This window comes from Bos indicus x Bos taurus, chromosome 18 (genome assembly GCF_003369695.1).
Source record: "Bos indicus x Bos taurus breed Angus x Brahman F1 hybrid chromosome 18, Bos_hybrid_MaternalHap_v2.0, whole genome shotgun sequence".
In the NCBI taxonomy this organism is placed as follows: Eukaryota; Metazoa; Chordata; class Mammalia; order Artiodactyla; family Bovidae; genus Bos; species Bos indicus x Bos taurus.
Window position 1 is genome coordinate 17,460,133 of NC_040093.1, and position 21,912 is coordinate 17,482,044.

Sequence of the window (21,912 nt, forward strand, 5' to 3'; positions counted from 1 at the left end):
GCCGTGTTCCTGGGTGGGAAGCCCGTATCCTTGAAGAGAGAGAGAATTTCCATCCACCGGACAGGCAGGGAGCAATGCAAAGCATTACAACCATTTTTCCTCCAGCTATTTCGAGGCACACAAATAACATCTAAGGACTCAAGGCCAGCTTGAGAAAACAATCGAGCCAGGAAGTACTCAGACCAGAGAGGAGGTAACGGAGCCCAAAAAAGTTAAAGTTGAGGGCAATGCCTTTATGGGGAGTTTCCTGGCCTTTCCCAGCCAGACAGATGCAAAGCTTTCCCAAATGCAAAGCTTGATAAGGATCTTTTTTTCTGTGGGGCCATTAATCCAATAAACAGGGGACTTAATTAGAGCTTAGGGAAAAAACTGCATGAATTTTCCAGGGATAAGTGTCAATTTTTTTTTTTAAGTTAGATTTATTATTGCACACCTATGTCCCATTTTTCTGAAATCCGTCAACTCTCTCATCAGTGACTAGTGCTGTGTTCTGGCTTTTCTATCTACACAGATCTTAGAATTGATCTCTTTCACAAAACCCGGGCTGCCAAGACCTTCCAGAAGTCAAATTTAGCTGAACAATCCTAAATGAGTATTTCTGTACGACTGCCACTGGGCTGCAAAGTTTGAACTGGCAGTTAATTCTGAAGGTTGGCATTGTCCACCAGGTCATTGTGTGCGAGAATAGCTGCCTTTGTATGAATGTTGTTTGGAGCCTTCTAAAACAAAAACAAATGAAAAACAAAAAACAACTTTCCACTATTTTTGTTCACAGAAATGTGGAGCCAGATCCTAAAAATCCGTATATGGTGAGAGGAATTTTGAGGAGCCGATCCTTTTATCTACAGTAATGGGGAAAAGAGTCCAGAGAGGGGAAACCAGACAGGGCAAGCCCTCTTTTTTAACCACCATTCATTTCAACCACCTTTTATCAGAGCTGTCACCACCAAGGAGCAAAAGAAAATGGATTTTCTCCTTCCCGGTAAGAGGATTAGCAGCAGCAATCCAGTTGAGAGGAAAGAAGGAACTAAAGGAGAGAGAGGAAAATGAGGCCGTGCAGACGTTCGAGGTCAGAGGTCACAAATCCCTAGCTCTGGGGGCCCGTTTCATATGGCCTCCAGGTTTGGGGGCTCGTATTTTAAACTGAATGAACTGCCCTGTAAAACTCTGAATTTCCAAACTTCTGGAAAATGAAGTTCCAGGCCCACAATCAGCGGAAACTGAGTGGTGGCAGCCCTGGTCCCCACCCAAGCTCCTCCACTGGTTTTTGTCACCTGCCCTTCGATAACCCAGACAGCAGTCTCTCCGCTCCAGAAGAAAACCAGGAGCACTCACATCCCGCCCCCGCCGCCCCCAGTGGCCCAGAAGACAGGGCCACCCACCCGGAGGGACACCCTACATGGCCCAACAGAGCCAGCCCCGTCCTGCCCCTCAAAGAGGACCAGAGCAAAGCTGCCCTGACTCCGCTCCCAGCCTCCTCTGACCACCCCCCTCAAGTCCCAGCATCTTCTATGCACCACAAACAGCCTGAAACTCCGGGTGGGGTAGAGGGTGTGGAAACCCCACATTTCCTGGGAGATCTAGAACACACGCTTTCCAGGCCCCAAATGATGGGGCTGGGAGGCTGAGATGGGTGACACGCAAGAGAAAGGTAAGGTCAGGAAGACATTAGGAACGCCAGACACACTGGCTCCGAGGGGCCCTGGAGGAACAATCCCCTTCAGCTGCCAACACTTTCCAGTTGGTGCTAAGAGTGAACAGCTATTTCCACAAAAGATCAGGAAAGCACTGAAGTTTTCCATATACGTTGGAGATTTTTTGGCTGGGCTGCACTTATTACCTCTCCCTCCTCCTCTCAACTCCTGCTTCGAGACACCTAACGAGCAAGGGAGCCAGCAACCCAAAAGAGGATTTTCACCACAGTGTCCCCAAAGGACAAAATCCCGGGGCTCCGCCCATGCAGCGTCAACCTGCCCTTCGAAAAGCAAGCAGCGCTAACCTCACCAACTTCCTGAGGCCACAGTGGGCTCAGCTTCCTGGCAGTTACCACAAGAACGTGGCTCTAAGCGCACAAGTCAGCTCCGGAATGGAGCTGTAGCTCGAGCCATCCAAAGGCAACCATCTCCCCAGGCACTGGTGTGGTCGGCCACCAGCCCCATCACCAGCTTCTCCCCAGCTGCCTCATACATATCCTCCATCTGGGCAAAAGCAACAGGCCTGCAGCTTCCAGACCTGTCCCCTATCCACCCACTTCGGACCGGACTAGGCCACTGAAGCTTTTCCCACATAGATGTTCTAGAAACGCCACTACTAGGGGAATGCCTGCCAACTCTGGTTTCCTTGGCCAGCAGGGGCCTCCTTCTTGCCTAGATCTGTTGGCCGTTTCTAGCAATGTGTCCCACTTCAGGACAGTTCCAGGAAAAGCAGGATCCCAAGGTGACTCCTCAGCCCTGGGAAACTTACAAAACCACACACCAAGAACCAGACATTCAGGACTCAGCTGGTAGTGGGTTTCTAAGGGAGGCAGCCGGAACACCTGAGCTCCAAGACACGTAGGGTTTGTTGGGAAGACGCTTTCTAAACCCAAGGAGGCAATGTCAGCGGGCCTATAGACTGCAAACTCATTCTACCTATGGCCCACCTTCCCCTCCACGATGGACCTGCTATGAGGCTGCGAATTAGGCTGGTTTTCTTCCCTGCTGTATCTCTAAACCTAACCCTGTGAGTGTCTGGGTAAATGTTAGTTGAGTGAGGAGGAAAAAAAAAAAAAAGAACACTAAGCGATTACAGGATGTGAACCACAGGAAACTTACAGCTATCTTATTCAATCCTCAAACTTCCTTCTAAAGCTGTTAGGATGTTTTTGAAGGAGAGGAGGGTGCGGGGTGGGGGCGGGGGCCACTCTGAACTGTATCCTGATCCTGCATTAGTATTTCAGAGGTTTTAGCCAGAGACTGAACTGGGCAAAGCATGAAACTAGACACAGCATTACAACCCCTGGGTTGTTTGAAATTCTAAGGAACAGGCACCTCAAAAGACATAACCCTCCTTAGCCCAGGCCTAGATCTCCTGATGACTGCCTTGTGCCATATAAATAGTAAGCCGGCTGGCATATTTTGCATTAACGTCTTCACGCAGGGCTGGTTCGAGTTTATTTTTGTTGCTTTCATTTGAAGACTCTGTTTATGCCTCTCTGTTAGACTTCCGGCCAGCAGAAAAAAATGACAAGATGCAAAGCTTTGTCCTTTTTTTCATAGATGCTCCAGACACTTCCTGGAGGTACATGGGAAGGTTAGCGGCTCATAGATGCCCACTTGCTGGCATTGGGTGGTTTTCCGAAATGGTTTTTGTGGCAGAAGCAGATATGGTAATCTAGTCCCGTGTCTCCATTTCCACACTCAGCGATGGAGACTCTCCTCCCGAGAAAAGCAGTAGCAAGCATTTACCTGGTGTCTAACTTCCTGCCTTGTGGGCCACAAATCCCAGAGTGTAACAGCCAGTTACCCAAGAAAGCACAGAACGAGGAATGGCTCAGAAAAGGCTGTTTCTGAAAAAGCAACAGCATTTTAAGGAGCAAACATAGTAACAGAGAATTTTCTTAAATTTGGAAAAATAAGGAAGTTGAACCTAGCTCAGAATATTCCAAAGACCTCCCCCCACCTGTGATTTCTCTCCCACCCAGATTTTCAGTTGACTTGCCTCTTCTAGACAACACACACACAAACACACTTTCTAATCTCACCAGCCCTCCTCCCCCAAGGCCAGGCTTGGCGGTGACAGCTTCGAACAATGACATCACCCAGGTCTGCCTCCTTGGCAGGGTCACCAATATTGTTTGCAGTGAATTTCCTGTAAAGGCTCTTTCGGCAGGAAACTAGTCCTGTGCCTTGAGTCCTCCGCCTGTTCTAAGCCATCCTGTCAATTCAAAACAAAGGCTTTTTTGTGTTTTTCCCTTTAATAAAAAAAAATAAAATAAAATAGAACCTCCCTGCACTTTTAATGAGCACCTTAATTACAGCAAAAGAATTAGATGTATTTACGGATAACCTCATGCCTACTGATAATTAGCCATTTGAAAGGCCTGGCACATCCTTAGGCCTGGTTCCTTCTTCATCCCCTCCCTGAAGCGTTCAGGTTAATTACTAAGCTTGACCTTCCCAAACAAGCAGGTCTGGCTCAGCCAGTCCCCCTCCCTGGGGCTCCCCCGCGGAGAGGGGTTTGTCCCTCCTTCCATGGAGAAAAGGGAGAATGGAAAGGGTTGGTGTGCCCCGGGATAATGATGTAGGAGGGGTGACAGGTTTTGGGGGAGGGGGACCACTCTAAGTGTCGACAAGTTTTCATTAACGCCAGGGCTAATTTAACTCTGGCACAGTGGAGGGGAAGAAAACTGCTCATCTCAGAGGCAGAAAGGGTTAGGATCTGCAGAGTCCCAGTTGCAAAGGAGGGGAGGTGTCTCCGAGCACACGTGTTGTCCCCGCCCCACCCCGGGCCTGCGAGTCCCAACTGGAGGTGCAGCTGATGTTACTTTCCTCTCACTTCAGCGTGTGAGCAGGGTGCCAACCACTTGATTTGGAAAGTGCAAACCAGGTGGCCCTCCCGCAGGGTCCCGCCTGCGGGCCGGCAATGGGCAGCTCTTGAAAACGGGCCCCACTCCCACCTCCCACCAGTGGGTTGTCGCTCCCGTTGTAACATTTTCCAAATTTGCTGCGGGCCTGCGCCCTGTTAGGCGAGAGGCTGGGAGGCGGACATTCTCCTCATTCTTTTTCCTTATTAGGTTGTGGATTTGATTGCTTTTGGGGGGGATAGGGGCTAAGTTGAGGAATGGCATCAGGAAGTGACCTCGGGAAGGGGAGGGGGGTGGCAGGAGGCAGGCGGAAAAGAGGATGGAGCTGGCCGTGAGAAGTGCTTGGGGGAAGGAGGCGGGAGCGCTCCTCTAAGCCCTCTAGAACAGGCGTCCCCAACCTCTGGGATCTGATGCCTGATGATCTGAGGTGGAGTTGACGTATTAATAATAATAATAAAAATAGAGTGCGCAATAAATGTAACGTGTTTGAATCATCCCGAAACCATCCCCCCTCCCCGGTCTGTGGAAAAACTGTCTTCCAAGAAACCGGTCCTTGGGGTCCAAAAGGTTGGGGACCGCTGCTCTAGAAGGCCCAACATTCTGGACCAGCAGCTGAGCAAGGCTCCTGTCTGACTGCACTTTGGGGCGGTTATTTTGGGGCTTATCAGTGGGAGGCCATTCTTCTTTCCGCTTGATCACCAGTTGAAAGAAGGTGGCCTGACTGGCTGGAGGTTGTTTCTAACTTGAGTTGATAAGGATTTTTTTTTTTTTTTTTTGCTTTGTGGGGAAGGGGACAGGGAAAGAAGAGGACCTGAGAAAGAGCCCCTAGGCTGACCCTAAACTTAGTAACAAGCTGACTTACAAAAAAAGCCTTGCCAGCCCTGCCTGTGGCTCACGCAGACACAAAATTGTTTAGGGCTGGCAACTCAGAAACACGGAGCGACGTCCCGGGTAACGAGGCCCAGATGGACACAGAGGCTGGGGACAGGGCTTCGTCATGGACAGGGCTTCGTCATGTCACTTGCGTCTCGCATTCCAGTTGCCCCTTGACAGTGGATGCTGCTTTGAAGTCCCTGGCTGGGTTCAGGGTTCAGAGCTCCCTGGGGGAGGGCTTTAGGAAAGGGGATACATTACATTTTGGTTTTCCACTGAGCTGCATGTTTCAGCAGACCCTTCCAACTCCTTTGAAGAGGAGATGCCAGCAGCAAACCCCACCTGGATGTAGGATGGTGAGCTGCCGAAAGAATTCTGAGAAGCTACATGAATTAGGACTGACAAGGTGCCAGGCACTGTGCCAAGCGCTTCAGACACACTCTTTCTCTTATTCAATCTTAGAATCATCCTGTGAGGTAGGATGGTGGCCCTTTTCAAAGGAGGACACAGGCTTAAGCCAGCCCACAGCCACGCAACCAGTAGGTGGAGGAGTCGGGTACTGAGCCCAGTTCTATCCCCCTCTGAAGGCTCTGCTCTGACCCTCTTCCCACCCCACACCTCTCACTGCCTCCTGCTTCTGTCGCCAGAAGCGCCCTCGCACAGGAGCAGCAGTGCTCTCGACACCCCCTCCCGGGTTGCAGCTGCTGGAGACAGGAGACAGCCTGGATCCCAGTGACATCTGAGCTGCCTCCTGGCGTCTGGTGGGCGGGCTGGGTGCTATCGGCTCACCCACCCACCAGCTCACCCACTGGCTGAGCGGGCATCTCTTTCCAGAGCCTGGGTTCCTGCAACAAACTTTCTGTTCCTGAATACTCTGCAACATCTCCTCCTCCCCAAAACCTCTCCCCAAGTGTGGGTAGAGCAATGTAGATTCCCTACTACAAATGAGTGAGCCCCTATTCTCTCCTGGAAGGAAGTCCACCTCCCTCCCCTCTTCTGCATTTGAAAAGCAGGGAAAGAGACACCTCTTAAGGACTAAGACAGACTCCTCCTGGAAACCATAAGGAAACAGGAACTGGCCATGCTAACAGCCTGCAGCTCTGACAGCAGAAGCAGTGCTTCAGGGCCCAGGCTACAGACTGGCTCATGACAGGTGACACCTGCCACCCTCACTGACCCCACCAAATCCTTCCACGGCCAACCTCCTGATCCCGAGTGAGATCGGAGAGATGGTTGCCAGGTTCTACTGGAGGATTTCAGCCACGATATGCACGAGCTGCGCTGTCGTGGCTCTCAAGCATCATCTGAAGGAAGGAAAAAGCCCAACCTGAAACCACACACATAGTCTAAGAAAGAGGCCTGGGCCAGCTACCCCAACCTTATCTCACAGTAAGGCCAGCGTGCCACTCGAATATGTCAATTTTGGGAAAGCAAATGAAGGGCACTGCAGTATTTGAGTCACACATTTGGCCCAAGAGCATCTGAACGAGGAGAGTTTGTTGGTTTTTCTTTTTTTTTTTTTTTAAACACACTTGAGTGTTTCCTGGGATGGGAACTCTTACTTTGCACAAGCCAGTTAAAGGCATTTATTTAAAGAAAAGAATAGCACCTGGAAGCTGAGCTGGCAGGCAAGAATAAACTCTTGAGGCAGAACACTTGGAGGCTACCCTCATGCCAGCAATAGTGTGTTTACTGTGGTGTGCCAAGCCAGCCAGCCCGCGGGACTCGACCCCATTCATTTCCGTGATCAGCACAGAACCGCTGTTCCCCACTTTGAGTGTCATCTGGACTAGAAGGCAGTGCCGAGCATCACCTACCCAGAGGTAAGGAACAAGGCTTGAAGAAACCCTGGGACAGAAGAGGTCAGGAGAAGGGGATGGTCCTCTGCTCCTCTTTCCTGAAGCCTGTGCTTATTCAGAAGGGACCGTCAGCAAGCTGAAAGCACATGCCTCAAAAGGAGTAGTCAGAGCTGAAGCCCCCTGGGGAGAAGGGTCTGGCCTGCCCCCTAGATCGCTGAAAGCCACAGGACCTGTGAGTAGATAGGGACTCAGAAGCTGGGGTCCTGCAATACAGAGGTTCAAACGCATGGATGGCTGAGACATACTGAACATGGTGCCTTGCCTCGAATGGGAAACTCCCCAAAGAGACGGCTCAGTGAGGGGAGGAACTGGTGGGACTGCTCACAAGAGACAGCTAAGGAAGGCTGTTCCAACTGCACATGCGGGATGGGATCCCCTAATGCCTGTCCCCAGACACCTGCCCGCCACCACACTCACCTCCTTTATGAAGGCTTCCATGACTGACCCCACCTGCCCTTATTCACCCTTCTCCTCTCCTGGGACACAGCTAGAGTGCTGTGGGCTTGTCTGTGGGCCGCTTGGTGTCCTCCTGAGGTCTCATGTGGCTCCGCTCTCGCCCCAGCTACCCTGCCAGCTCCTTGAGAGCACAGGCCAGGTCTCCGGTTTCTCTCATACCCCCAAAGGCTCGGCACAGAGCTCTGCTCTGCACAGGGGCCCAGTGAAGGCTGTTGAGGGCCCTGGCGGTCATGTTTCTACCTGAGCGCCGGACTCCAGGGCCCTTGAAGCCCCAACTCATGTTACACAAGATGCTGGTTGGCTATCAAAAGCAGACACGCTTCGGTCAGCGGCCCCTAACACTGCTACCTGAGTGAAATCATTCAAGAGACCTTCCAAGTCTCTACTGCATGGTGGAAAGAGACAGCCTCCTCCCTCAGAAAGCCCTTTCTATCTGTGGGGACAGCTTGGAGCAGGTTCACCTCAACATAAACGCATAAGAAGCCACCCACCCATCGTGGAAACTTACAGCCGTCTCCCAATCACGGGGTATGAGTTCAATATAATTGGACCCGTTTTCCACTTGCCGTAGACATTCTTCCCACTCTGAATCAGTTTTATAAGGGGAAAGTTTTATTTTTATATTTAAGGGGATAAGGATAAAAACACACACCTTTATCTCCCCTCCTATACAGCTACTTAAAAGATTTAACAAGTTCACATGGATGTGCTGCCAGGAAAACGGAAACCTCGCCGTCTTCTTTCCAGCAGAAGCAGCAGGGCTGGCTGGGCCGTCACAGGCCACCTTCATGTTCACTTGCTCCTTTAAACTCTGTCAGAAGGGATGGTTTTTGCTGCTGGATCGCAGCTAGGGCAGGACAGAGAGAACTCCAGCCCAAGCTCACCTGATGGATACCGCATGATCCCTGAACTTAGCTTCCTGCCCGGCTGTTGTGTATGGAGTCAGGAGTGTCCATGGCTAGCCCCGAGTGCTGTCAGCGTTCCTCCCTTGCTGAGTCAAAGCCACACAACTAGTCTGACAAGGTGCGCCTTCCGACAGGGGAGCCACGGGCCGAATGCAAACTACGGGGTTCCTGGACCGGCCTCCAGCAGGGGACAGAAAGCTGGACGCCTGAGAATGAATCAGCCTGCAAGTCCGCCCCTCTCAACTAGAGGCGTCCTAGCTACAGCCCCGCCTGACCAGAGGAACCGACGGTGAAATACTGAGTAAACGAAAGAGGTTTACAGCGAAATGGAGGTGCCTAGAAGAGCCAGGTTAAAAAAATAAAAATAAAAAAATCGGGCTTCCTGGCTTCCCACTTCAAAGAGGGAGATACAACATTTTTACCAAAGATACCTTGTGAATCCAGCAGCCTCTTGATGAGCCAGAAGGGAGCTGGAATTTGATGGTGAGGAAAGAAGTTAAGCTCTCTGAGAAAGACACGACCAAGCCATATGAGAACACAGTGCCATAAAACTCCAGATTCAAAAGTTACCAAGGCTTTAATCAAACACAGGTGTCTACTAGAGCAGTGATCATGGAGATAATTGAAGCCTTTGTTTGGTTTAATGCTCCGTGGTCTGGGGTTCCCACTTTAGAAGTCAGGTCTGGTTTGGCCTGTCTAGGGGGCCTGAGGGGAAACCGTTGGCAGGGCCAGAAGTCTGGAAGCGTGAGGTTGCTGGCCTACCGGGGTCTAAGGAGGACTGCACTGACAGACCCTGGGCCCCATCACCACTTCCAACAAAGCTCCAAGAGAGCTGGCTCTGCCCACCTTCTCTATCGTACATGCCCTGCTCTGACCATCCTGAATTTTCTGTTGCTCAGGGCCGCCAAGCTTCCCTTCCCTCTGCTTGGAACAGCCGTCCCCCAGTGCTCTCCTGGCTCATTTATTCTCATCTCCTGTGACTGTTGCTGTTCAGTTGCTAAGTCGTGTCCGATTCTTTTGTGACCCCATGGACTATAGCCCGCCAGGCTCCTCTGTCCGTGGGAATCTCCAGGCAAGAACACTGGAGTGGGTTGCGATTTCCTTCTCCAGGGGATCTTCCCAACCCAGGGACTGAACCCAGGTCTTCTGCATCTCTTGCACTGGCTGGTAGATTCTTTACCACTGAGCCACCTTTCTCACCCTTTCAGTTCAGTTGCTCAGTCGTGTCCGACTCTTTGGGACCCCATCTCATCCCTTAGGGAACAGCTAAACTGTCAAGTCTTCAGAGATCTTCCTCTCAATCCGAAGTACCAGCATTGCCCTCCTCCCCTGACCGACCTCTCCCCAGGCTATTCCCAATCACCAGACTGTAGTGTAGTGTAGACATGGCTTGAAAGCCAGACCCCTTGGGTTCAAATCCTAGCTGTGTCACTTGGGCAAGTGGCTTCAACTTCAAAGGATTCATTTCCACACTTGTCCTGTAGAGGTGACAATACCTATCTCACAGGATTACATGAGTCAATCCACATAAAGCTCTTAGAATAATACCAAGCCGAGTCCTAGCTAGCTGCTATTATTATTATTAAATTCATAGGGCATAATCCCATCTGAAATTACCTTGTTTTATTTACGTGCTTGCTGTCTCCCCACCAGCCTGTGAGAGGATCAGGAACATAAAGAAATGAGTTGGGAGATGGTTCTCATTTGGTCATCTGATTTCCTTGGTGGCCAGGGGCCAATCCCAAAGTGGGGAACCAAGCTCCCCGAAGACCCTCAACTGCCCACACTCTGACGTAACTGAACCCACGAGGCCTGAACTGCGACTCACAAGTCTCATGTTTAAACAATGCTTGGAATGTTCGATAGGAACATAGACTTATTTTTAGGCAAGAAAGTTGTCTCCTAGGCTCACCCGGTGGCCCTGGAGCAGGCCGTATTTGGCAAGGCCGCCTCTGTGGCTGTTTATAAAGAGGCCCAGAACTTTCTCAAGTCTAAGGTAGCTGCGAAGAGAACTCAATGCGATGTGAGTAGCGAGTCTTGTATTTTTATGGTCAAAGCTGGTTCCCTTTGAATCTCTGGGGTGTTTCCATACGGCGGGTAGGAGCCCAGTGCCACTCCCTGACCTTCCACGGCTCTGGGCCATGATCCATCAATCAACCATTCTTGAAATGGTTCACTGCTCCAGCGGACTGAATTCTCTTCCATGGGTTGTCCCTGAGTCACTGAGTCAGTGAAAGTTACAAAAGGAAAGGGAAAACTTGCTTCCCAAAATGGTTAAGAAGGTTCCCCCGGGCCCAACTGGTCTAGGTATTTCCTCTCACTCCACCAGTACACTCGGTGCTGGGTGACTACAGGCCTAACATCTTGGAAAAACACATCTTGATACAGACCTTTCTAGACCTTTCTGTTTTACAGAAAGTCATATCCTACCAGACTTGGCCGCGTAGCTCCAGTGATCCCTCCTCCTCCCGCCCCCAACCCCACACAGGAAAAACTGCCTGACGATGCTGGTGATGTTTACCGGCTGGATACCTTCCAGGGCTGGTTAGCAGACAGCCTGTAAGAAGGGTTGATTCATCAGACTGCCCTCGAACTAGCCTGGCAAGCTGGCTGTTTCCAGACATTTTGAATTTTGAAATGCAGTTTATACTTCATAGGCCAGAACTGGAAGATCATACCAGCCTGTAAAATTTCTTTAAAAATCTGACTCTTCCCCACATAATCCATGCCAGCAACAGCCCAAGAGGCATTTAATATTTCCATCAGACACAAAGGTTTAATGTAAAGATACCCATTTCCTTAAAGAAAAGAGAGCGGGGGAAAGAGGTGGGAGTAATGGGGGAGAAAAAGGTTTATTTACTGGCAGAGTTGGAGGAGGAAGGATGTGGCTTGTTTAAAAAAAAATGTTATCATGGGATGAACTGTGCTTGGGATTTGCTGGAAACTTTAGAGTTCTTTTTAAATTTGTCAGTGTTTGCGAAAGCAGGCAAAAGATGCAGGCACATTTTGCCCTGCTGTTAAGAAGTCACATAGCTGAGATTCCAACTCTAAATGCCTAGAGAAAAAGCACTCGCCTCAGCCACAAAGCCAACAGCGGCTTTCACGTGTACTCTCCTCTCTCTCTTACAAATACACACACTCCTCATCGATAAAACAGACTGGGCTGACCCGTGCCCCAGAGAACAGAGGTCCCCCGACCCAGCACGGCCACCACGTACGTGGACACTTTCCTGGAGGCCGGCTGGCAGCACCACGTTTCTACCCAAGAGCCCACATTCCTCCACCGGTGCTGGCTCCAGTACACAGGCACATCTCTCAAGTACTAAGCAGTTGGGTTTCCATGATGATATCAACTAAAGACCTTTCACACACACCTTGACCGAGACTGATCAAAGCGCACCGACGTGTTGACGGTTGCACACGGGCATACCGAGGGTGCACACCGAGGCCGGTGACACTGACTGAAGCGCCAGCTTCCAGCACTGCCCGCGGTGCTTGGTAAAGGGAGGCCTGTTTTTTCAATAACACCAGCTGGAGACCCACAGAGTCTTGGTGTGACACCCCCTCAGGCAACCTCCCAGGGTGGCTCTGGTAGCTCACTTTCAGGCTTCCTCCTGTGGTGTTTTCCCTAACTTCGAACTAGCCTTCTCTGCCACCAAAATGAAATGTGTATGTAAAAAGAAAAAAAAGAAAGAAAAAAGGGGGGAAAAAAAAAAGAAGAAATGCATTTATTTGACTTCCTGCCACACCCCCATCCTGGATGGCTGTTAATTAAGACATTCTTGGAGCTGGAATCAGAGACTTTACTGGTCAGGAGGTAAGATATGGAAACTCTTCATCTTGGGCTCTTTGGAGGTTGAAAGACCAAATGCGTTCCCATCACACCTGGGGAACGAGAAGGAATGCGTACGGCCTGCCTTCCGCGCTGCCTCCCATCCACCTAGACTGCGGCTTCCACCCACTCTCACCAGCCCTCAGGGAGGGGGGAAAAGATGAAAAGAAAAACCCACTAGAAAGCCAGTAACAGACATCACTCAGCCCTACACCTTTTGCTGGGGGGGGGACTTTAAAAAGCATAAAACAAACCACAATGTCTTCTTTATTCCTGCCCAAAGCTGAAGACACAAATTCTATTGTATTGCTGGTGTTCCAGCATCCCATTCAATCGTTTCAACACCATCGACGATATTTCCCGAGATGACTTCACTTGTGTTCTGTGGAGCAGAATCTGCCACTTACAGCTACTTCTGCCCATGTCCAGAGTTCCACTCGGAGACAGAATCTGTTCTGTTCTCTTAGTTGGAAGCAAAACATTGAAATCAGCCTTTCTTAACGCGGCAGGAGGGCACTGCTTTTCCTTTCCGAATTGAGGATGCAAATACCCAGATGGGGCAGCAGGGTGGTTCACAAGTAGAAGAGCAGCCAAACTTCAAGTGTGTTTGTGTAAGGAAGCTGGAGCCTTAAAAAGAGAAAGCAGGGCTTCCCTGGTGGCTCCGTGGTAAAGAATCTGCCTGCCAATGCAGGAGACACGGGTTCAATCCCTGGTCCAGGAAGATCCAACGTGACACGGAGTAACTAGGCCTATGGGTGCACCCCAACTATTGAGCTTGCGCTCTAGAGCCCGGGAACGGCAACTACTGAAGCCCATGCTCCCCAACAAGAGAAGCCACTGCGACGAGAAGCCTGCGTGCAGCAACTAGAGAGCGGCCCTTGCTTCCGCAACTAGAGCAAAGTCCACGCGGCAACAAGGGCCCGGTGCAGCCAAAAATAGATGAATAAATAAAATTTAAAAAAGAAAAAGCAATATGAGGAACAAGGGATAAACCCACAATTATTTTATTTAGAATGTGGCCTCGCTTTAAAAAAAAAAAAAAAAACAAGAAACCATAATATTTGAATGCAGAGAAAAACCCACTGCCACTCAGTCCTGAGACGTGTTCATGGGTAGTGCGGTGGGAGGCCGGGCAGGCAGGACGGGCGGCATGTTCCTGGCTGAGTCACTCTGCCCTGCCACTCTCGGAATGTTGCCAGGGTCAAGTGAGATAACGTTTTTTCCACGCATGGCAAGCACACCATGGGAGATTTTAAGAGTTATCCACGCTCTCCACTGAAACTTGAATGACTTAGAGAAGGTTTCTCCCTTTGATTCTCTTGTCTACCTTCTGAATACATCAAAGAGAAAGTCTCTGCTCGGTTCTCTGGGTCTCTAACACCTCCCGGACACTTGCCCATCTCCTTCTGACAAAGGAGCAGGCCTCAGGCCTAGACCCTGTAGCTGGCTAGAACTTCACATCATTGTTTTCTTTCCAGCCTGTTTATTTGTGCAGTTTCCTTCTATTTATGGCCAGGGAAGCTGGGGTTTCCATTGGCAATACTCATATAAATTTCCCCAAAATTGACTTAGAAGAATATTATTAAGCATATAAAAGCAAACGCGGGCCATGGAAAAAATCACAAATGACTGAAGTTTAGGAAGTACGGAGCCAAGCACGATGCAGGGGATGAGGAGGGCCGCTCTGGCTGGAGAACCACTGTGCCTTCTTGGAAACACAGGATGGTCCTCACTCCTGGGGAAGCTGGGGCTCATCCCATCCCAGGAAGGCAGGAGCCAGTACAGAAACAGGTGGCAAACAGCAAATCCCAAGTTAAAGCTCAATTCACTTGCTTTTAGAGGCTACTTCAGTAAATTACATCTAAGGGAAAAAAGGCCTCTGGCCTCTTCTGGAGTAACTGCTGCTCAGACTAAAGAGATGGCAACCAAGTTACACCAACCGGCTTTCAAAGACTTTCCGCGGACATTCCAAGTTACTGCATCTGTTGTTTACGAGGGAAAGGGGAGGGGGAAGGACATGAAGGGCACAACACCAAGACAAATGTCTCTGGGGTTTTTATAAGCCCAGAGAGACTGCTACTTGGATTCTGATACGAGGACATGTTTGCCGGTTAAATGTATGCAGAGTTTTCCCTTTTCTGGTGGAGGCGGATCCTTCTCCTCCCAACCGGTCGGTTAATTTTTCCTCCCAATAAGATCACTCTTTAAACAGAGGCTGGACTTTTTATATGATTTCTGTTTTCGCTTGACTCACTGAACCTTATACTCCCTGATACCTGGGTCACTAACTAAAATGTAACTCATAAACCTTCCTGAAGAAAAGCAAGTGCTACTTGTGCCGCAGACGCTTTATAACAAATTCTGGTCTAGACGGGCAACACTGTAAAACTAAGTTTCCTTATAATTGCGCTTGAGGCTTTGATGTTTGGAAGTTGAACTTCATCCTGAAGGAGACTGATCTGGAGTTCTCAAACTACCGGGGACATAAAAGTCTTTCAAACCTCCCTGGATGACAGGATCTGTATCAAATCAAGTGGAAGCTTCCGCCCACCTTTTAGTAGGTCAGTGTTTCAGTTACCGCTGCCATTGAATTACCAACTTGCTCTCACTCACCTCCTATTTCCATGAAAAAAGAAGGGGGTGGGGGGCAGGGAGGAAGACTTAAAGTAACATGAGTGCTTTTGTTATTCTGTAAAATAAATACATAAAATAAAAGCCACAGAAGGGAAGTGACCAGACAGATGAAAACAGGGACATCACTAAGAGAAGGAAATAAGGATAAAGCTGGGAAAACCATTGATCTAGAACATTCCGAATGCCAGAGAAGAGATAAACATGCTGATTAATTCAGCCATTCAGAAAATTTGAATAAGCAAGTGACACTACAGCAAACAGCTGTTCCTTAATTATCTTTGCCCTTTCCCTCTCCTCCTCCCCCACAAAATAAAAGGGAATCCTTTAAAAAAAAAAAAAAAAAAAGAACAACCCTAAGTCTGGTCAAAGGCTTGTACAATTCCCGGCACATTATAAATCAATATGTCGAAAGCCAGAAGTGTTCATCTCAACCGTCTCAGAAATTCCCTGAGTCTTCCCAAATCGGTGCCTTTCTGGCTTCATTCTCTCTGCTGTCATCTGCTAGACCCGCGCTGCCAGCTAACTGTACTACTCACTCACTTAACTCTGTAAAAGGGGGCTGTCTGGCCAAACTCAGCCGTGACTGGAGTGTATGTTTAAACAGTAGAACTCCCCACCCCAGAGACTTGAGCCTGGAATCCAGCCTTGTCCCTGATCCTCTGACATCCGATTCAGAGGACATTTTGTGGGGCTGTCGTTGTTGAGGCTGTCGTGTGCGCTCAGTTGTGTCTGACTCTGTGACCCCATAGACTACAGCCAGCCAGACTCCCCTGTCCATGGAATTTTCTAGGCAAGAGAACTGGAGTGGGTTGCCATTTCCTACTCCAGAGGGTCTTCCGGACCCAGCGATCAAACCCACGTCCCTGGCATCTCCTGCACTGGCAGGCGGATTCTTTACCAACGATGCCACCGAGGAAGCCCTTTGGGGGTGCAAATCTACATTTTCACTGACCTCCTGGACTGCATCTCAGGAGTTAGACAGCACCAGCCGCACCTGGATGTTAAAACCCCATCCTCATTTCCAGGGTTGTTTTCCTCCAATACTTCTCACCAAACTTTTCCCATGAGGCAGCCTGCTCGAGGCCAGGCCGTCAGCTGCCATTAAATGGAACTATTTAGCACCAGTTCCAACTGCACAGTGAGTCAGCTCCCCACTGCCAAAGGAGCCTCCTGGCTGGACTCAGGGAGGGTGCTTCAAAAGGCAGAGGGCAATCCTGCCCATGCCCTAGAGCGCAGAGAATGAAATGAATTAGACGAGGCAGTAGGCGCCACTCCACGGCACCAACTGGATTGCAGCCCTTGGCTGAATGGCTGTGAGTGGCTGCAAGGGGCGCTGCGCTGCGGCCAACCTCCCTCACCTCACCTCTGAGGCAGGCATCAGGAAAGCCCTGTTTCTCGCTCTTTTAATTTTCACTGGAGTACGGCTGCTTTACAACGTTGTGTTAGCTTCTACTGTACAGAAAAATGAATCATTTTGTAAAGCGACTCCCTTTTGGACTTCCTTCCCATTCAGGTCACCACAGTGCATGAAGCAGAGTTCCCTGTGCTGTGCAGTAAGTTCCCATTAGTCATCTATTTTCTACATCGCACCAAGAGCGTATGTGTCGAGCCCAATCCCCCAACTCCTCCCACCCCTTCCCCCCTTGGTATCCACACATTAGTTCCCTTCGTCTGTGTCTCTATTTCCGAGAAAAGCCCTGTTCTTAAAACCTGGGGCAGGGGGGAGTGACCGAGGACAGAAGCTAGCAGCTGAGTGCCTTTCCCTACCCCTCTCCCAGGAAGGCAAACAATACCTGCCCCCCTTCTCACATTGGTGTGTGTGTGTGTGTGTGTTAATCGTTCAGTTGTGTCCGACTCTTTTCGACCCCATGGACTGTAGCCTGCCAAGTTCCTCTGTCCATGGAATTTTCCAGGCAAGAATACTGGAGTGGGTTACCATTTCCTTCTCCACCTCACATAGGTACAGTCTTTAATTCTAGATGACAACTGAGTCTGGGTTTTTTTTTTTTTTTTGGTTTTGGTTTTCAGTAAGTAACTTATTCCATTTTTAAAAACTGCTAAGGATCTGCTAGTCTCAGCCAGTTCCTAAGAGGCAAGCAATTAAGAGTAATGGAACAAAATAACAGATGGCTACTTTGAGGTCTCTCTCATCAGCCTAAAAGGAAAAAAAAGAAAGAAAAACAACCCTACTTGGAGAAAAACAAGACACCATCAGAACGTTCAAATAATTAACTCAAATCCAATAGAGCCCAAGCCAAAGGTCAGGGTCTAAACACTGAGGCCCTGTGAGCAGTCAGGGATGTTTCCACGACCACGCCAGCTTAGCAAAGGAGGCAGTTCCTCTCGCTGCGATGAGAGCTTCGGGAGTGGCTACCAAGTGCCCTCACCTGTCCAGCAGAGCAAGGGTGGCAAGGCTACTCAAGCCTCTTTCAGAAACTGGGAGAGGGAGCTCTGGCCCAGAGCTATAATTGCTCAAGAATTTGCTCAAAGACCAGAACAGTCCTTCCCCCCACACCCCTGGAGAAAACATGTAGAGCCTTCCCAGATCAGAACTGTTGCATAACCTACTTATCAGGTAATGCCTTGGTTACAAGGGTCCCCAGAAGGGCTTCAGGTAGATGTGAGAACCACTGGGAACCACAGGCACCCTCTGCCTTGGGCCAAACCTTGCTTAATTCCTAGAAGAATTCAATTGCCACGCGCTTTAAGGGGCCTACAGCTGTCCTGGACACAGCCTTTTAGAGCGGGAGAGTACGCACAGCACACTCACAAGACTGCCACCCTCTCTGTGGTCTGTGGCTCAGCCCTAGAGGGGCAAGAAGGGCAATCCGTCACTTGCCAAAGTGGCAATGCCGGGCAGGAAAACCCAGTCTGGGGGGGATGGGGGTGGGGGTCCTCTTAGAAGGAAGAAAACAGCACAGACTCGTCTATACCTTTCCATTACTCCTTCTCCCATTTCAGAGAAGATGCCCGCCCCAAAATAGGTAGGCGCACAGCAGTGAAATGATATTCCCCCCAAAGTACAGTTGCGTGTAAATATTTGCTACACTTGTATAAAGTCGGACACGCTAGGATCTGGCCCGTCTTGAGAATCTAAAACAGCTGGTCTGAGAGGGGCTGTGAGCCACCCTTTCCTTCCACCGTGCCTGGTCCCTGAGGACGGGATGCGGGGGATGACACAACCGCAGCCAGGCCTGGGGATGCCAGTGAGTCCTGGTTCCTGCTCCAGCCTGAAGGGTGCCCTGGCCTCACCCAGCAGGCAAGGGAGACTATAACCACGGAGGAGCACACACCCTGACTCCCAGAAGGGAGTGGAAGCAAGCAGAGGGAGTCACTGTGGGAGGGGTAGGAGTCAGCAAGGGACAGGGAAGGAAGGTCCCTACTCCCCACCACCTGAGTCAAGAGACTCCACAGCTCATTCTCCCCCAGCACCGGGAGCTGGAGAAGGAGCCCAGGTTTTCTCAAAGAAACGACCCCATGGACCCTGCCTTGTTCCCTTCCCAACTTCCCAGGTCTCTGAGTAACTCTTAACCTTTTTCAACCCGGCATTGCCTCCGGCAGTAAATTATTGTTGAGACTGGAGGCTAGGTCTCTCCCCTCAAAAAGAATTTTTATGTCAGATTATCTCAACCTGCCCACCCGGAGGTAGGTGGGGCAACAGATAAGGACATCTCCACAGAGCTGCCACCCCCCCCCCCCACCACCGCCCCCACCCCCCACCCAACTACCGATGAGGAAATTCAAGCAGAGGTTGCTAATTTACCCCACGGTTAAGCCAGGCCCCACCCCAGGCTGCCTGGCACAGCTGTTCCTTTCACCCTTTCCCCGCCAGCCTGGGCTGCCTGCACGGAACCCCCAAAGCAAAAGCTCACACCCTCAAGAGGCTTCCAGCCACACTCAAACCCCTTGCTACTCTCCCAACACCATACACATCCACCCTTGTAGAATCACAGAAGGGACTCCCTCGACCCCTCCTCATTCCACAGATGACAGAACCACACAGATCAAGGGTCTTGCCCAAGGCCACATAACTGGTAATGAATCCAGAAAGAAAATTCAGGTGTGACGAACCTACCACATGCCTCTAATAGTAAGTACCTCCCACCCTCTTCACACACTTTGAAACAGCCCCCTCCCAAGACACACACCCACCTCAACACCTTCCTTTCTTTAGCTCTTCCTGCGCACGCTAAACCCTCTCTTCTAGCAGCTTGGAGCTCCCTGCTCTCTACCACCTTGGGTTATGTGCACACACGTACACCTATACACACACAGAGATACACACAGACACACACCCGACCCTCTCTGCACCTCCCACTCCTTTTGATCTCCCTTTCCCCACTGTGAGTCCCCCCAAATTGCCTCCACACCCCAACATGCCACCTGAAAACAGACCCTGCTTTAGAACGAGCTCCTCATCACCACCCCCAAAAGACAATTCTGGACACTCTCAGCCCCTCCTCCCCAAACAACTTGTTCTCCCTTCACAACACATAAACACACTCTCCAGTCCTGGGACGGCACCTCCAGAAGCCCTCACGCCCAAATTCCTCTCTCGGTCTATCCATCACACACTCCCTTTCTAATGAGACTTTCATTACTCCGCACACCTCCCTCCCACCATCCGCCATTCCGACCTTTCTCTCCCGCCTTTCTCACCTCATTCAGGCTACCTTTGCCTCCGGCAACACCAACCCTTTGCTGAGCTTTGTCTACGTTCCATCAATTCTTCAGAACCCCTTCTCAGAATACTCCAAATTCTCTCTATCCCCCTTCGGCCTCTCATCAAGGAGGCCTTGGCCTCACCAATACCTCTTCTATCTCCCAATCTTCTCCTCTTCCCTGTAGGATAGGGCACCCCTGATAATATTTCGCCCCTTCAAAACCTCTTATTCACAGCTCCCTGACTTTTCCCACCAGTGCCAGAGTCCAGACCTCCTTAGCAGCCTCCCCATCCTCACCCACCAAGCCCTGGGTCCCTTCACACCCACTTCCAGAATCTTCATCCCCTTTAGAATGAAAGGGGCTTCATCCCTGGGGGTCCCATAATTCCAACCCTCTTCAGAGGATTCTGTAATCCAAATAACGCCCTCCATACTCCAGCTCCTCCTCGGACTCCCCTGATGCCGAATTCTATCCTGACCCACACATTCCAGACTCCCCCTTTTCCCTCTGACCATCTCCAGTCCATCCTGACCCTTTCATCCCGCCTCAGACCCAATTCCGTTCTTGAGTCTCCTCCAATCATCTCGCGATTTCCCCTCATTCCCAGGCCAGACGCTCCAATTCCTGCCTCGGGCTCCCTGATTCCTAGTCTTAGATTTCCATATCCCCTACTAAGCCGCCAATTATTTTTTCAGACTCCCAATTCCCCGCTCAAGTTCTGCAACTCCTTTCCAGGACTCCAAACCCCTTCCCAGACCCGCCGATTCCTTCTCAGGACGCCCAGTTCTCACCACAGACCCTCCGATCCCGTCTCAGGGTCTCCAAGCCCCTTCCCGGCCTCCAGCCTCTCTCCGAAGCCCCCCTCCTCCAGCCCGTCCGGCCCAAGGGCCGCGCACCTTGCGCTGCTGCTTCTCCCAGGCCGGGTCCAACAGCAGGTCCCGGTCCCAGTCGTCCTCCTGGGCCATGTAGTCTCCCATGGTACCCCCGCCGCCAGCGCCATTGCTCCCGCTGCTGGGGCCGTACTGGTACGACTGGTTCGCCGCGTGGTAGTCCACCATTCCGCCGCCTCTCCCGAGCCCGTCCGCTCCAGCCTCTGCTCCCGCCCCTCTGCCCGAGCCACTGCCGCCGCCGCCGCCGCCGCTGCTTCAGCTGCTCCAAGCCCGCCCTCCGCCGGCGCCTGCGCACTGCCCGCCGCGCCTGCGCACCGCGCCGCCGCCGCCGCCGCCCTCCCGCGCGCGCGCCTCCTAACCCAAAAGACCCTGAGACTCCGCCTCGGGGCTTTCGGAGCCTGCGCAGAGCGCGCTTCTCCCCCGCCCTTCAGCTCGTGGACGAGCCGCGCCCCCTGTTCCCGCGTGAGCGCGCCCGGCCTCTGCGTGTGGGCGGGGCCAGATCGCGGATGATTCGTAAGGCGGGTCTCGCCGTCCTACTACGAAAACCCGCTCAGGCGTGGCATGTATCCCATTCAGCAAGAAAAATTCAACAAATATTTATTAAGCGCCTGCTGTGTGCGTTGCCACTTAAACGAAATAGATAAAACTCCCTGCCCTCGCGGAAGCTTCGAGTGACGGGAGACAACAAACAAAAAATTTTCAGTACATAATATATATGTTAATATATTCCAAGGGGATTAGTGTTATGGAGAAAAATCAAGCTGAAATGTAAATGGAGTAGTCAGGATAGGCTTTGCGGAGAAGGAGGACATTTGAACAAACACCGGCGGGATTCACGAAATGGACCTGGGAGTTAGACTGGAATAGCTACTGGCTGACTTGAAAGTTATCAATAGAAGGTTTTGTGGACTTATCTATCTTCATTCACTCAATAGACACTTATTGAGCAGCTACTGTGTGCCAGGCACTGTTCTCAGGTGCTGACGATACGGTTCTGAGCATAAGGGTGATCAGTTCTCAAGTTGCTAATGCGGGGGGTGGGGCGCAGCAATAAATAAATAAATACAGATAAATGATATTGTCACATTAAGAGGTGTCTCGAGTGTAAATATCCAAAGCTGAGCCCCTGATCTTCCTCTCAAACCTGGTCACCCCATGATCATCCCTGTCCCAGAGAATGGCGCCTCCATCCTCCCAGCTTGCAGGCAACAGAACTTGCAGTTACCCCGTGTCC

The 21,912-nt window shown here is 50.8% G+C and overlaps 1 protein-coding gene across 6 annotated transcripts in view; it reads right to left on the reverse strand.

The window, feature by feature from the left end:
• The window catches only part of ACTN4 (actinin alpha 4), a 73,971-nt gene extending 52,989 nt beyond the window's left edge, over positions 1–20,982 (reverse strand). For 2 of the 6 annotated variants that reach the window (XM_027515904.1, XM_027515901.1), the window contains exon 1: positions 20,685–20,918. In XM_027515904.1, coding sequence (XP_027371705.1) covers positions 20,685–20,846 — 162 coding nt within the window. In that variant the 5' untranslated portion in view covers positions 20,847–20,918. Of the gene's footprint in view, positions 1–20,684 lie in introns of all 6 variants that reach the window. The other 4 variants (XR_003506523.1, XM_027515903.1, XM_027515905.1 and 1 more) reach the window with 4 other exon arrangements.
• Positions 20,983–21,912: the final 930 nt, after the last annotated feature.